Source organism: Rattus norvegicus, chromosome 1 (assembly GCF_021556685.1).
Source record: "Rattus norvegicus strain SHRSP/BbbUtx chromosome 1, alternate assembly SHRSP_T2T, whole genome shotgun sequence".
Taxonomy (NCBI): Eukaryota; Metazoa; Chordata; class Mammalia; order Rodentia; family Muridae; genus Rattus; species Rattus norvegicus.
In genome coordinates, this window is record NC_141534.1 from 195,898,913 (window position 1) to 195,911,832 (window position 12,920).

The 12,920-nt window shown below is 49.4% G+C and overlaps 1 protein-coding gene across 5 annotated transcripts in view; it reads right to left on the reverse strand.

Moving 5' to 3' along the window:
* Positions 1 to 12,920, reverse strand: part of Rgs10 (regulator of G-protein signaling 10) — a 41,347-nt gene that overhangs the window by 1,299 nt on the left and 27,128 nt on the right. For 3 of the 5 annotated variants that reach the window (NM_019337.1, XM_087584756.1, XM_087584759.1), the window contains 1 exon segment: positions 10,967 to 11,110. In NM_019337.1, the coding sequence (NP_062210.1) occupies positions 10,967 to 11,110 (144 nt within the window). 5 annotated transcript variants of the gene reach the window in all.

Consider the following 12,920-nt stretch of genomic DNA (forward strand, 5'->3'; position numbering starts at 1 on the left):
TAAGCCCAGTAAATTTGGTATTGGAGACTTCAAACCTGTTACCAGCCAAGAGACAAAGGGCACCCCCTTTGTCTAATGCAAGGGAGGGAGTACAGACACAGTCTCTGTCAGGAGAAGCCAGGGGACCACGGCTCAGGTACAGAGCAGCAAAGGCCCCTGCACAGCCAGGCAGATTGAGGTCTCTAGAAAGCAGTGATTCTGAGGTACGTGGGGGAACCCCTGATGGAGCCCAAGTCCTTGGGGCTAGAGAGAGCTGCACCTGACGGCATGCGCCCCAAGGGCTGTCTCACACAGAAGCCTCCTGTCTTTGGACCATATCTCCTGAATCCCGGGTCCACTCCTGCTCACTTCCCCTCCTGCTGTAGAGACATAGCCTGTCTCTCTCTGTCTCTCAGAGAGTCACCGTCTCTGTCTTTCCTTTAGATTAAAGGGCCACAAGGCACACCGCTAGCTCTTGTCTGGCTGAGTGAAAAGTTCCAAGTTGCCACTCACTGTCGAGTTGGTGGTAAAATCCTGACATCTTTTAAACATGCTTCCCCCAACACACACAGGGGCTGGGCCTTGGGCCATCTGCTCTGGAGATGGGAGTTTCTTCCAGAAAGGACAGGAGCCTCCCATCTTCATCCTCCCAAGAGGGCTGTGGGAGAACCAAACCTCCTATTTTGCAGAGACTACAACCAGGGAAACACTTGGCACATTGGGCTGCCCATAAACTGTAAACTGTTCAACCAGTGCCTGCCACTCCTCTGTGCCTGCTAGTCCCCAGGAGATATCCCCCTCTCGCCCAAACTCTGGAGAGGTCACTATTTTGTATTGATTTTGTAATCTTTAAGAAATTACAAAACTAGCTAAGGTTTGGACACATCATTTTTTAAAGAAAATATAACACCTCAGAAATTTTAAAAAAATAACAGCAGCAGAGTGAGGAGGGTAAGGATAAGACGCCATTCTCCTTCCTAGGCTTCCCACAAATGTGCTAAGCAGGTATCACCCCCCTTCACCTCTAGGCATCCTTCAGCCTTTCAAGAACATGGATCCCAAGGGGATCTTACATGTGCCCACCTGGCTCAGAATCCAGAGCAAATGCTCCAGGTGTGCCTAGTGGAGCCAGCTCTATGAAGGCCTTTCCTGCCCTGTACCCCTGTCACTTCCCCCAGGTCCCCACATGCAGCCCTATTCCCTCCCTCCCTGTCACTTCCCTAGGTCCCTGGCAAAGCCAACCAGCACCAGAAGCAGAGGTACGGCCTCTCATCCGAAGTCTCTGAGGGTGGGAGAGGAGTCTCCTGTCTGCCTTCTGTGACTCTGAGGAAAAGAGACGGGGTGTGTTCGGACATCCAGGGTGTGCAGAGGTGGGAGACTGAATCAGGGCTGGGCTTCATTTGGAGATGGGACTCAGGAGCCACAGAGGCTCTGTCAACTCAGTTCTTGGATGTAAATTACTTTACTTTTCTTTTAAAACATATTTATGGGCTGGAGAGATGGCTCAGCACTTAAGAGCACTTAATGCTCTTGCAGATGAACCAGGTTCGATTCCCCGAATCTACGTGGTAACTCACAATGAAGTGTTTGTCTCCTTATTGTGGGTTTGGGTGGAGGAGACCTAAGTATGGGTGCACATGTACCTACGTCAGAGGGCAACTCTGGAGAACTGATTCTCTTCTTCCACCACAGGATCCAAGGATCCAACTTACGTCTGTGTCACAAGTGCTCCCACCTACTGAGTCATCTTGCTGGCACTGCCACAAAATTTATCAAGGGCACAGGGCCATTTCCCTGCGGTGGGCAGGTGTGAAACAACCAGCCAGCCCCAAAGTCCTTAGGCTGTGGTTTCCAGATATCTGTCTCTCATCCTCTCTAGGTGCCAGAGAGACTGGGAATCGGCTGTGGGCAGCAGGCCAGGAAGACTTCATCTGCCTGGGTATCCACAGCCCCGTGGCACTGCATGACATCCAGAGATGAGCTTCCCGCTGCTGATGGCCATGTATGAGCATAAGAGTGTGTGGCCCTGGGAATGTTCACCGCAGAGCCCCTCGTGGGTGATGTGAACATGGAGTCAGAGAGCATACAGAAACCTACTACAAATCCTTCCGAAGCTACAGCCCACCACAGGGCAAAAGCCATGGAGGAGTCCAGCATATGTTTCCCATGTGCTCTGCAGACATTCAAACAAGGACCGACATTGCCGAGAGGTCTGTGACCACACACTCCAGGCATCCGATAGAGCATTCTCCCGTGACACTATCACAAGGCCCTAGGGACTGTGGTTTCACTGAGGAGGAAAACAGGGCCTGTGGCTCGCACTTGCTGGATGGCAACGGCTGCTCCACTCTGTCTGGCAAAACAGAAGCAGAGACAACTTTCCCTCATGGTTCCGGAGGCCAGATTCTGAGGTCAAACTGTCAGCGAGCGGACTTCTTCCAAGGTGCCTCTCTGTGTCACAAGGCCATCCCTGTGTATGTCTTATAAGGACACACGTCAGGAGCCCACAAGATGGGTCAGCAGATGAGGGTCAGATGAGGGTATTTGCTGTGAGAGCCTGGTAACTAGAATTTGATTTCTGAAATTCACATAAACATAAGGAGAGAAACAACTTCTCAAAGGTGTCCTCTGACCACCCACGTGTATGTTGTCTCACACACATGCACAAACACAACACACATGCATGCATACACACAATACACACACACACACACACACACACATACACACACACACAGAGAGAAATACACTACTTTAAAATAAAAAAAAATACTTGTCACTTTGGATCAGGGTCCACTCATATTAGCTCATTTTACTTAATTATCTTTTCTAAGCCCCTGTCTCCAGACACAGCCACATTCCAGGATATGGTAAGTGAGGATTTCCACATATGAAGTGGGACTGGAGAAGGACACAATTCAGCCCATAAGGGACGGACGAGAGGCCAAACCCGGCAGGCTACTTCCCCATCCCATACACTTAACCAGCAGAACACTTTGTAGTCATTATGCATAATAATGCAAAAATGAGGTCTGGGAGTCAGGGAGAGGTTTCCGATGGTAAAGACACTTGACACACAAGCCTGATAGCCCATTACTGTCACCCCACGTGGTCGAAGGAGAGAACCAACTCCTGCAACCATCCTGGCGTTAACGTATGCGCTATGGCTCATGTGTTCCCTGCCCCTCCAATAAATACGTAAATGTTAAAGTCTACATGATGGGTAGTGCTTGGACTGGAGGGGCAGGAGGACCATAAGTTCAAGACCATCCTGGGCCACACATGTTCCAGGTCAGCCTTTCACTTACATGGAAACACAGAAGAGAGAGAGAGAGAGAGAGAGAGAGAGAGAGAGAGAGAGAGAGAGAGAGAGAGAAATTTGCAAACAGTCAGATATAGAAACTAGTCCATAAGCGTTAAGGGATTGAATATTTAATTTCGAAATGTACTGAATTTTAACCCATGATCCCAAATAGGTCAGAGGGAAAGGAATCGTCATAAAGGCAGCAAGTTGGTAGTGTCTTCAAAAATATATCCACCTAGAACCTCAAAATGCAGCTTTATTTAGAAACAGATCTAGTGATATCTATCAAGCTGAAATCACCCTACAGGGTAGGGGGACCCAGATCCAAAGAGGCAGGACACACGGAGAGATCTAGAAAGAAGGAAGCTCTCTGACCACAGTGACAGAGACGGGAGTGACACGGACCCAGCCTATGGATTCCAAAGGTGACAAGCAAGCAACTGACCAGAAGCCAGAACTACGGCAAGCTCCTCTTCTCAGCCCTTCATCGGAACCCCCGACTCTGCCCACGGCCGATTTCAGATTCCTAGTCTCCTAGATGTGCAAGAAATGTTTCCTGTTTGAAAACGTATGAGACTGACCAACTAGGAAACTGCTAAAACAGAAACACAGGCGTGAGCCCCTCACAGTTCCGAAGGCCTGCAGTGCACGACCTAGGTGCTAATGAGACTCAACCCAAGTAGAGGAATGAGCTGGCCCTAAGATCTTTCTATAAAACCAGGCCTCTGACAGGCCAAGCTGACCTGGACCTAAACAATGTGGTCAGAATTCTAGACGTCTGCAGGAAAAAGGAGAAAATGGAAACAACTCAAGGGGAGGAAAAGGAAGAAAGCCTTTGAGCACGAGATTTGTCTCTGGCAGGCGGCAGAAAAATCGTGAGTAGGCAGCTGGGCTGCTTCCGGGATTTTTTTTTTTTTTTTGGGGGGCCAGGACAGATGTAGCTTAGCAAGGTTCCTGGTTTGCAGGCCCCACATCTGCATGCCTACACTATAAACTGTTTAGCTGGTTGCCTGGGATCCCCTGCTGCAGACAGAGGAAGAGTGGAAGGCAAATCCTGCGCCTGCGCAACTGTGCCCTGTGCCTGCGCAACTGTCCCCTGAACCTTGCTTCTAGTGCAGGGGCCCTACATCACCTAAACACCCACTGTGCTTCCTCAAATCTGGGATGGAGCTGCAATGGAGAAGCAAGGAACACCTTTGCAGTACCCAACGGGCTGCTCTAGGGAGGGAAGGACTCCCCTAGAAGCACTCAGCCTTAGAACGATGGCCACTCCAGGTTAATCCACTGCCTCCATCCACTGCATTTTGAGCCTGATAAATATTTGATCACTCAGAATCAAGTACATTAGAAGAGCTAAATGAAATAACCACCTCCCTTCTTTTCTGGGTTACTTCAACCCACATAAGTAGGAAAAATTTAAATCCTTCAATGTAACATAAAGTTGGGTAATGGGATTTCTCTGACTTGTCATTCTAGAACATTCCCTCCCCACTCCCACCCGGGACTCTGTGTTTCTGTCTCTCTGTGTGTCTCTGTTCTCTCTGTGTGTCTGACTCTGTGTGTCTGTTTCTCCCTCCCTCCCCTTGTACCTAGATTGCAGATCTGATTACTGGCTGTGTGAATATAGAACTGAGAGGAAAGGAAGCCTCTCCCTACATCTCTCATGTGATTAATGGCTTTGGCAAGCTGATGTGCCCACCCTGTGAATGGAGGTCCTGCTCTGTCTTCTGAAGAAGGAATGGGGTGCACCCAGGAGGTCTGAGGGTAGCTAGCAGAGAGTGGGACAAGCAGAGAGTGCAGACCCTGCCCTTAGGCATGAGCAGCCACTTGAAAGGTATTGTGAATCTAGACAGCATGTTAGTTCATAGACAGGCCCATTAGGTGAATGTGTGCGGGGGACGGGGGGAGGGATCAGAACTCCAAGAAGATTAGAAATGGAGTGAAAAAGACCCTCTGCATGAGGCAAAATATACTCCCTCAGTGTGGGCTATCCAGTCTTTCCTGGAGTCTGTGAAGTTCCAGTTCAATGTTCAATGATTGTTCTGTATGTCTGCCATGACTCAGAATCTAGTGCTTTTCTGACACATATCCAGACCCCCTCCCAGTGTGCCCCACTACCTTAAAGTCATAAGGTCAATCTGAAAGTCCTTCAGGGAGCAGCCCTCATGCCCCATCCTGCCAAAGGTGGCTGACCATATAGATGTGAGGAACAAAAATTCAGCCCTCCCTGGAGACTGCCGACTTCTGGACTGCGTTTGATCCTTGGAAGTGAGTGTCAGCAGACCCATAAGCCAGAGATGGGCTATACCCTGGCTCTGATTGCCAACCACAGCCCAGACAGAGCGACCATGGTAGTGTAGGAAAACTCAGACTGAGGTCCTGTGTGGAGAAACAGGAGAACTGGGGTGAACCCAGAGCCACACTAAGAAATAGAACCCATGTGGGGTCTGAGGCAAGATGGAGCTCTGAGCCCCTGCTTCTCTCTTCTGATACCAAGAACCAATCTACCACCCAGTTGTCATGACCATGACTCTGAGCCCAACATCCAGGAAGTGACAGGCTGAGACAGGGATGGGGCGGAGGGCTGGAACTCAAGCCAAGGGCTAATGATAAGCCATGGTTAGAAAGCCAAGGCCAACAGTTGACCTCTAGTGATAGAGGTGGCTCCTCACTGAGTCATCCTCTTTCTATAGCCCAGCTAGGGAAGGAAGGCAGCATAGCCAGGGCTGGGCAATGGGGCCAAGCGGCCCAACTTTCAAGATCAAACCTACTGGTGCAACGGACCTACCTGATGAAAAGCTAATTTCAGCCAGGCAGTAGTGGCACACACCTATAATCCCAGCACTGGGGAGGCGGAGGCAGGCAGATCTCTGAGTTCCAGGCCAGCCTGATCTACAGAGTAAGTTCCAAGGATAGCTAAGGGTACACAGAGGAACGCTGTCTCGAAAGATAAAAGCAAACAAACACACTAAATTTCAAAATCCCCCACTTAACCCAGTACCACAGCCCCAGGATCCAACAAGCTCCCCTACCCGTCACTCAGTAGGGACACTGAACTTCCTGACACAGCAATGTCTGCTTTCACACTGGCCTCTCCTGGAGCACCCTGCCTCCCAGGCCTCCTCTTCCAGCACCTGCTGTCTTTTGGGGCTCTGGCCTCTGCAGGAGCCCAAAGAGCCCCAGGAGCCCCTCCCAGGTGCTCTGAACTCATCTCTTGGCTGCTGTGTTTCCTTCTTAGCATTTATCTGTCCTCGAAGATGGGCAGGAGCTGGGATCCTTGCAGCATAAATAGCTCTTAGCATAGTCACTGAAGTGACTGAAAGGAGCCACCTTCCTTCCTGTTTCTGCCTCCTTCGTTGCTTCCTGCACAGCTCAACCTCCAACTCTAGACTACAGTGCCCGAGAGATGCGCACAGCACAATCTCCACCCCTCCTGAGTCACGGCTGGACATACAGACAAGCCAAACTTATAAACGAAATCAGGAAATCATCTCTTACCTTATTTCACGGGGGAACTCCCTAGATAAGAGCCGTGAACCCCTAATTCCTCGGGCCTTTGCTAATGTGCCTGCTAACACGTACCGTGCACCGTGCACACGCTATGTACATGCACCCTGCACACGCTATGCCGACCATCACTGACTTTTGCTTGATGTCTTGGGAGTGTTGTTAGCTCGCCAATCAAGTTAGCATCCTGTAGTACAGAGAAGCCTATTCTGCCGTGTGTGGGAACATAGGCCCCGCGTGTTTCAGCCCCAGATCACTGTACTGTGGTTAAGTTTCAGTGCCATGGTCTGCCCCCTCCCAGCCCTGCCAGTACTTCCCTGCAAATCTGCTCTGAGCTAAAGAACCTGGTAGAGCAGTGTACAAACCGAGTTAGCAGGATCTGAGTAAAAAGCCTAAGGGGCTCTTTTACGGGTATAAGGATGTGGGGCCATCTAATCTGAGCTCAAGGGGGTTTGCTGTGCTTTCCGCTCCAGCTATGTCCCACAAGAGCCATGCTGCCCCCACCAGCTTTCCCTAGAAGAGCAGAGTAAGGCCACACTATGAGTGGCTGGGCCACTCAAAGCCTTTCTGGTGACGATGACTGAAAGCAGAAGGTAGTAGCCTATTCAGGTAGGTCTACCATAAGCCACATGGTGGTCCTGGTGATGCTGGAGCTGTGAATGAGGCTCAGTGAGACCCTGGACTTAGAACTGGGGAGGTGGCTCAGTCAACTGAGGGCCGGACAAGCACATGGACCTGAGTTCCGATTCCCAGCACTCACAGAAAAGTTTGGCATGATGTCATATCTGTTGCCCAGCACTGGAGAAGTAAAGGCAGGGGGATCCCTGGCCAGCCAATCAGGTCAAACCCATGAGCTCTAGGCCAATGAGAGGGACTCTTTCAAAAAATGAGGTGGTAAGCAATTGAGGAAAGCACACAATGCCGACCTCTGGCCTCTATATGCAGCATATGTGTTTGCGTGTGTGCGTGTGTGTGCACAAACACACACACACACGCACACGCATGTACATGCACATGCACACACGCACACACGCACACACACGTACCAAAAATAAGTAAATAAATAAAAACTTTTATTTTAAATCTCGGGATCTCCATCTTGTTTCTCTCTAACATCCCTCCCTTAAGAAAGCAGGGTCCTCAAAGAAGCTTTGTGGGAGCAAAGACAGCAGGTGATGCTGAGCCCCTTAGTGTAGGCCCCCAACAGAGGTCTCCAACATGAAGCCAAACCCAGGTGCCCTCACCACTCCCCCCACCTCCAGGAAACCAGCAAACGCTACACAAGTAGGACCGTGCTGTGCATCCACGGCGGGAAAAGTCAAGTGTGCACCAAGCTTTCCTTTCCTATCACAATTCCCTAAGAAATATGATGTAACTACTGACAGGGTACTATGTCAGGGTAAAGTCACCTACAGAGAGGTTAAACCTTGTGGGAAGATGTGTAGGTTACACCGTCTAATACTGCTTGACAGAAGACCTTCAGTACATGCTGTGTGCATCGGAAGAGTTCCTGCCTCCGGTCTCCAAGGGTGCTAAGGGAGGGAATGGCTGTAACTTTTTCTCCTCCACCCACCTATACCTTAGGAGGACAGTCTCTCTCTCTCTCTCTCTCTCTCTCTCTCTCTCTCTCTCTCTCTCTCTCTCTCTCCTGCCTGCATGAACAGTGCTTCACAACAGGATATAAAAGAACTTCCTTTACAGTCAAACTCTAGACCACATCGGTGACGAGTTGGGTCACATGGGTTATTTTTAGAACATGGAAGATGGGCTCGTTCAGATGGGATGTTGCCAGGCCATCGCCAGGTGAAATCACGGGGGCGTGCCTTCAGTATATTTTTTCGTTTCCAAGCGCCTTTTACTATCAGGTAGATTAAAAGTATTTTTAAAACTTTTGTCACTTAGCCAGGTGTGGTGGCACGCACCTGTAACCTCAGCATTTGGGAGGCAGAGGAACGAAGTCTCAGAATAACAACTATGGTGTCACTCAAAAAAAACCAAAACAAAACAAAAACAAACAAACAAACAAACAAACAAAACCCAAAACAAAAAACAAAAACCTTCATCCTGTCTGCTGTGTGTCTCCTTTCTGTGCCAGCCAACTCATCTAGGCTATGTGCAGATCATAGCAGATGCCTCTGTTCTGATGTCTTGTGGGAATTGTTGGCACTGCATGCCAGCCACTGTGTGAAGTCCTACCAGGCTCTCCCCGCTCATTTCCAGCTCAGCCTCTGTAACCCCACAGAGCAAGTGTCTGTGTCCACAGGATCCCTGTACTCCCTCTGCCCAGCAGAGAGAAGCTGCCCTTCGGCGGGAAGATGGGTGAAGCTATGAAGGATACACGGTGACCATGGTTTTTCTGAGTGACTTTAACTAAGGAGCTGCCACGACTCCTTGAGCTGTGTTTCTGCGGTCAACAAAACCAGGATAAGAACACTCACTGGAGACAAGATGAGCGTTCATGCCAACTGATACAACAGCTCTCAGGACAGCTCAGCATCGGGCACTGTTACTGCAGATAACCTAGAACCTAGTAGCTGGCCAAGCTCTCACACCGCATGTACTTCACATCATCCATGGGAGCCTTTTAAAAGATCCTGAGGACCAGAATAGGCAGATGTTCCCATGTGGCTGCAGTCACAAAAACTGCCTTCCTCTTTCTTCCTCTCTCTCCCAAATCTATGTGCATTACTCAGAATCACTCCTGCAGAAGACCCTTGAGACGTCTCCCCAGATACCCAGACAGAGTTCCCTCTACACCCAAATTTTATTCAGAATTTATGTGGGATCTACACTTCCCATTGTGTCAGTTGGAAACTGTTCTCACAGTACTTCTGCTTGTGTTTCTGCCCGGGTGTTTTGTTTTCTATCAGATGAGGAGCAAAGATTAAGCCTTGTGGATGCTGGGACATCCTCTAGCCCAGTGGTTCTCAACCTTCCTAAGCCTGTGACCTCTGAATACAATTCCCCAGGCTGTGGTGACCTTCACCTATAGAATCATTTCATTGCTACTTCATAACTGTAATTTTGCTACTGTTATGAATCGTAGCATGAATATCTGATATACAGGGTATCTGATGTGCAATCCCCAGAGGGGCCTTGACCCACAGTCAGACAAGCTGTCCTAGTCTCCATACCTCAGGTGATCATAAAGCCTTTCTGCACAAGCAAACACAAAAGCTCAGCCAACAGACGGACAGCACAGTGCCCACGGTGTATAGCCTGAGCTCTGCAGAACCAGCCTTCCCTAAGAACACGAAGTGTTTCTACACCTTGGATGACCTACAGTTCTGAACAGTTAGCCCTGGGAGGGCCCTGGAGGGCCTCTGTATGAATGGTCTCCTGAGGGCACGCAGTGAGGAAGGTCTATGGGCGTCTGTAGGGAAACAGTCCCAGCTTTCCTGCTACTTGGAATCCTCGTGGCTATTTCCAGAACCTTTTCTTTCCACCTTCAACAGCTGTTCCACGTCACTTCAACATGGGTCTCTTAGCCTCAGTCTGCCTTCCCAGCAGAGGTGCAAGCTTGACCCAGAGCCCATCTCACATTTAACAGATGTGCGCACACATTTATAAATTCAGGTCTGAGTATCAGGTCATGTCCCTTTTGTCTAGTGACATTTATTGAGTATTCCTCATAAGAAATTCGGCCAGAAAACTTAAGGTTTACCTCTTTAACATGTCCACTTTTAAACTTACCTCTTCTGGTTCTAAGTGGAATACACTGCAAAATTTTCACTTTGTCACTATGGCTAAGGGGCCACGTTATAAATTTACTTACAGCTTTGGGCCACTGGCAGTCAGGGAGTAGTTTGGTGATTTGTACAAAACCAGTCTTGGATTCCCTGCCACTGTTTGCAGGGTTCCCTAGCCACCCCTCCCTTCAGTGATTTCCATGTTGCTTTAATCTGCATCCCCCAGACAGACCCAGTCTCCCATCCCATCTGGGTGGAAACGGCTGCGAACCCCAATAGTTTAAATTGTGCATAGAATAAGTCAACATAGTCCGAATTCAGAAGCCAGGGTTCCCGACCTTCGCCAATCAGAGCTCCTCAGTAACCTTGGCCTGCACGGCTGGATGAGGTATTTCCTGGGGAATGTGGCATTTCCCTGAAGAATTCCCCCAGGCCTGGAGTGAACATAGCTTTTCAGATAGAGGCACGGGTAAGGAGGTCACATTACCTGGTCCTGGAGCTTTTGGAACATCAGAGGGTGTGGTTCTTCCAGAATCTTTTCAGTGAGCCGAGACTGCCCCTCCACATTGACTTGTGAAGAGGCCTTATTGGACAGGAAGGTCATGTAGATCTTCTTGGCCTTTTCCTGCATCTGGAAGAGACAGAGGAGCTGGCCTGTTATCCACCAGCACAGCCTTTCCTGGCCTAAAGCCAGCTCCACCCTCCAGCCGGCCCTGGAAGAGCTGCAGCTGGGAGCTATTGCAGCCTCCAGAGCCAAGCTCCCAGAGAAGGCCCAAGGCAGCCTGGCCTACCCCACACCTAATAAGGCTTCTGAAGACAAGTCTTCTGAAACAAAATTGCTACCCTGACCATTCAGAAACAATGAAAGTAGCAATCCAGCATGACTCCCAGTCACCCTGTGACCCCTCCCAATTCAGAGCTCATGGAAACGATACCCGGTCCTGAGGTAGAAAGAAACTCATGGGTCAAAGCTCAAACCTAAATGAACCTCGGAAGTGTTAAGCTACACGAAGGAAATCAGACACAAGAGGTTGCATAAGGCATCATCCTGTTCGCAAGAACATGCAGGTGCCCGGGAACAGAAAGATTAGTGGTTGCTCGAGATTGTGGGAGGAATAAATGGGGGTGAGGATGAGGTGGGCAAGCACAGAGCAGCTGAGTATGCTGGGGCTTCACTAAGCTTGGGGTGTGCGCTCGGCCTTCTTCCCACAATGCACTGGCAATCTAGGGCTTTCACTTACATATATACTATGTGCACATGCGTCCTCTCCTAACAATGCACCTAGGGACCTCGGACCCCTGCCTTCATTGAGCGACAAAAACAGCTCACTGCAAACAATGGAATAAATGTCTTCTTCCCTTAATAACCACCAAGCATTATTCATGTTTCCATTCAGTCACACTCCAGTCATAACTAGGTACACTGGTAGGGGGCCAGTCTGTCTGAACTAGTTTGGGGTGGTTGAGCAATATGACAAACAGTGTCCTCTAAGTGAATTTTTTAGAGAGGACCTCTCTATTTTCAATCTTACGCCTATGAACCACTAGGCATGCGTATGATTCAAATCAGACGCATTGTGGGGAGGGACACATGCACAGTAAAGTTTCTATTTCAGACCGGTCAGTTAGGGCCCTCAGTAAACAGCGCCTCCTTCCTCAAGACCTATCAAAGTCGTCCCTGGCGATAAGCTGGGGCCCCTGAGTATACCCTCGCTCATGTGGCCTGCTGTCAGTCGTTGTATGCTTTTAAGATAGGGTCTCACTCTGTAGCTCTGGCTGTCCTGGAACTCACTCTGTAGACTAGGCTGGCATCAAAATCACAGAGATTCACATTTCTGCTTCCTGGGTTTAAAGACATGTGCCACCAGACCCAGCCTCTGTTGTCCCTCTTGACAGAGCCTTTCTTCTGAGCTATACTATGGCTCAACTTTGGAATACTTTCCTTGCTTCTTTAAAAAAAAAAGATTTATTTATTTATTTATTTATTTATTTATTCTTTAATGTGAGTACCCTGTCACTGTCTTCAGACACACCAGTAGAGGGCATCAGATCCCACTACAGATGGTTGTGAGCCACCATGTGGTTGTTGAGAATTGAACTCAGGACCTCTGGAAGAGCAGTCAGTGCTCTAACGGCTGAGCCATCTCTCCAGGTTTCCCTTTGGAATGTTGAGAGGATTTGGGTTCTGGTGCCTGTACAGGACCATAAAGACACTCGGTTCCAGGGAGGCACTCCAAACAAAGTCTTTTTTTATGGCGTGTGTTTCCCCAGGACAGATAAAGTCCCATGAAACCACCCATATGTGCATGCATCACCCACCACCAGTGCCTACTGTGCTGTGGACATGTGAAACCCATTTCCCTTCCCTTAACCTCTTGGTCTTTCCCCCTGTTAATGCTGGTTTCCTGATGAGGACCAGGGCCAGGACAGGTGACACCAGG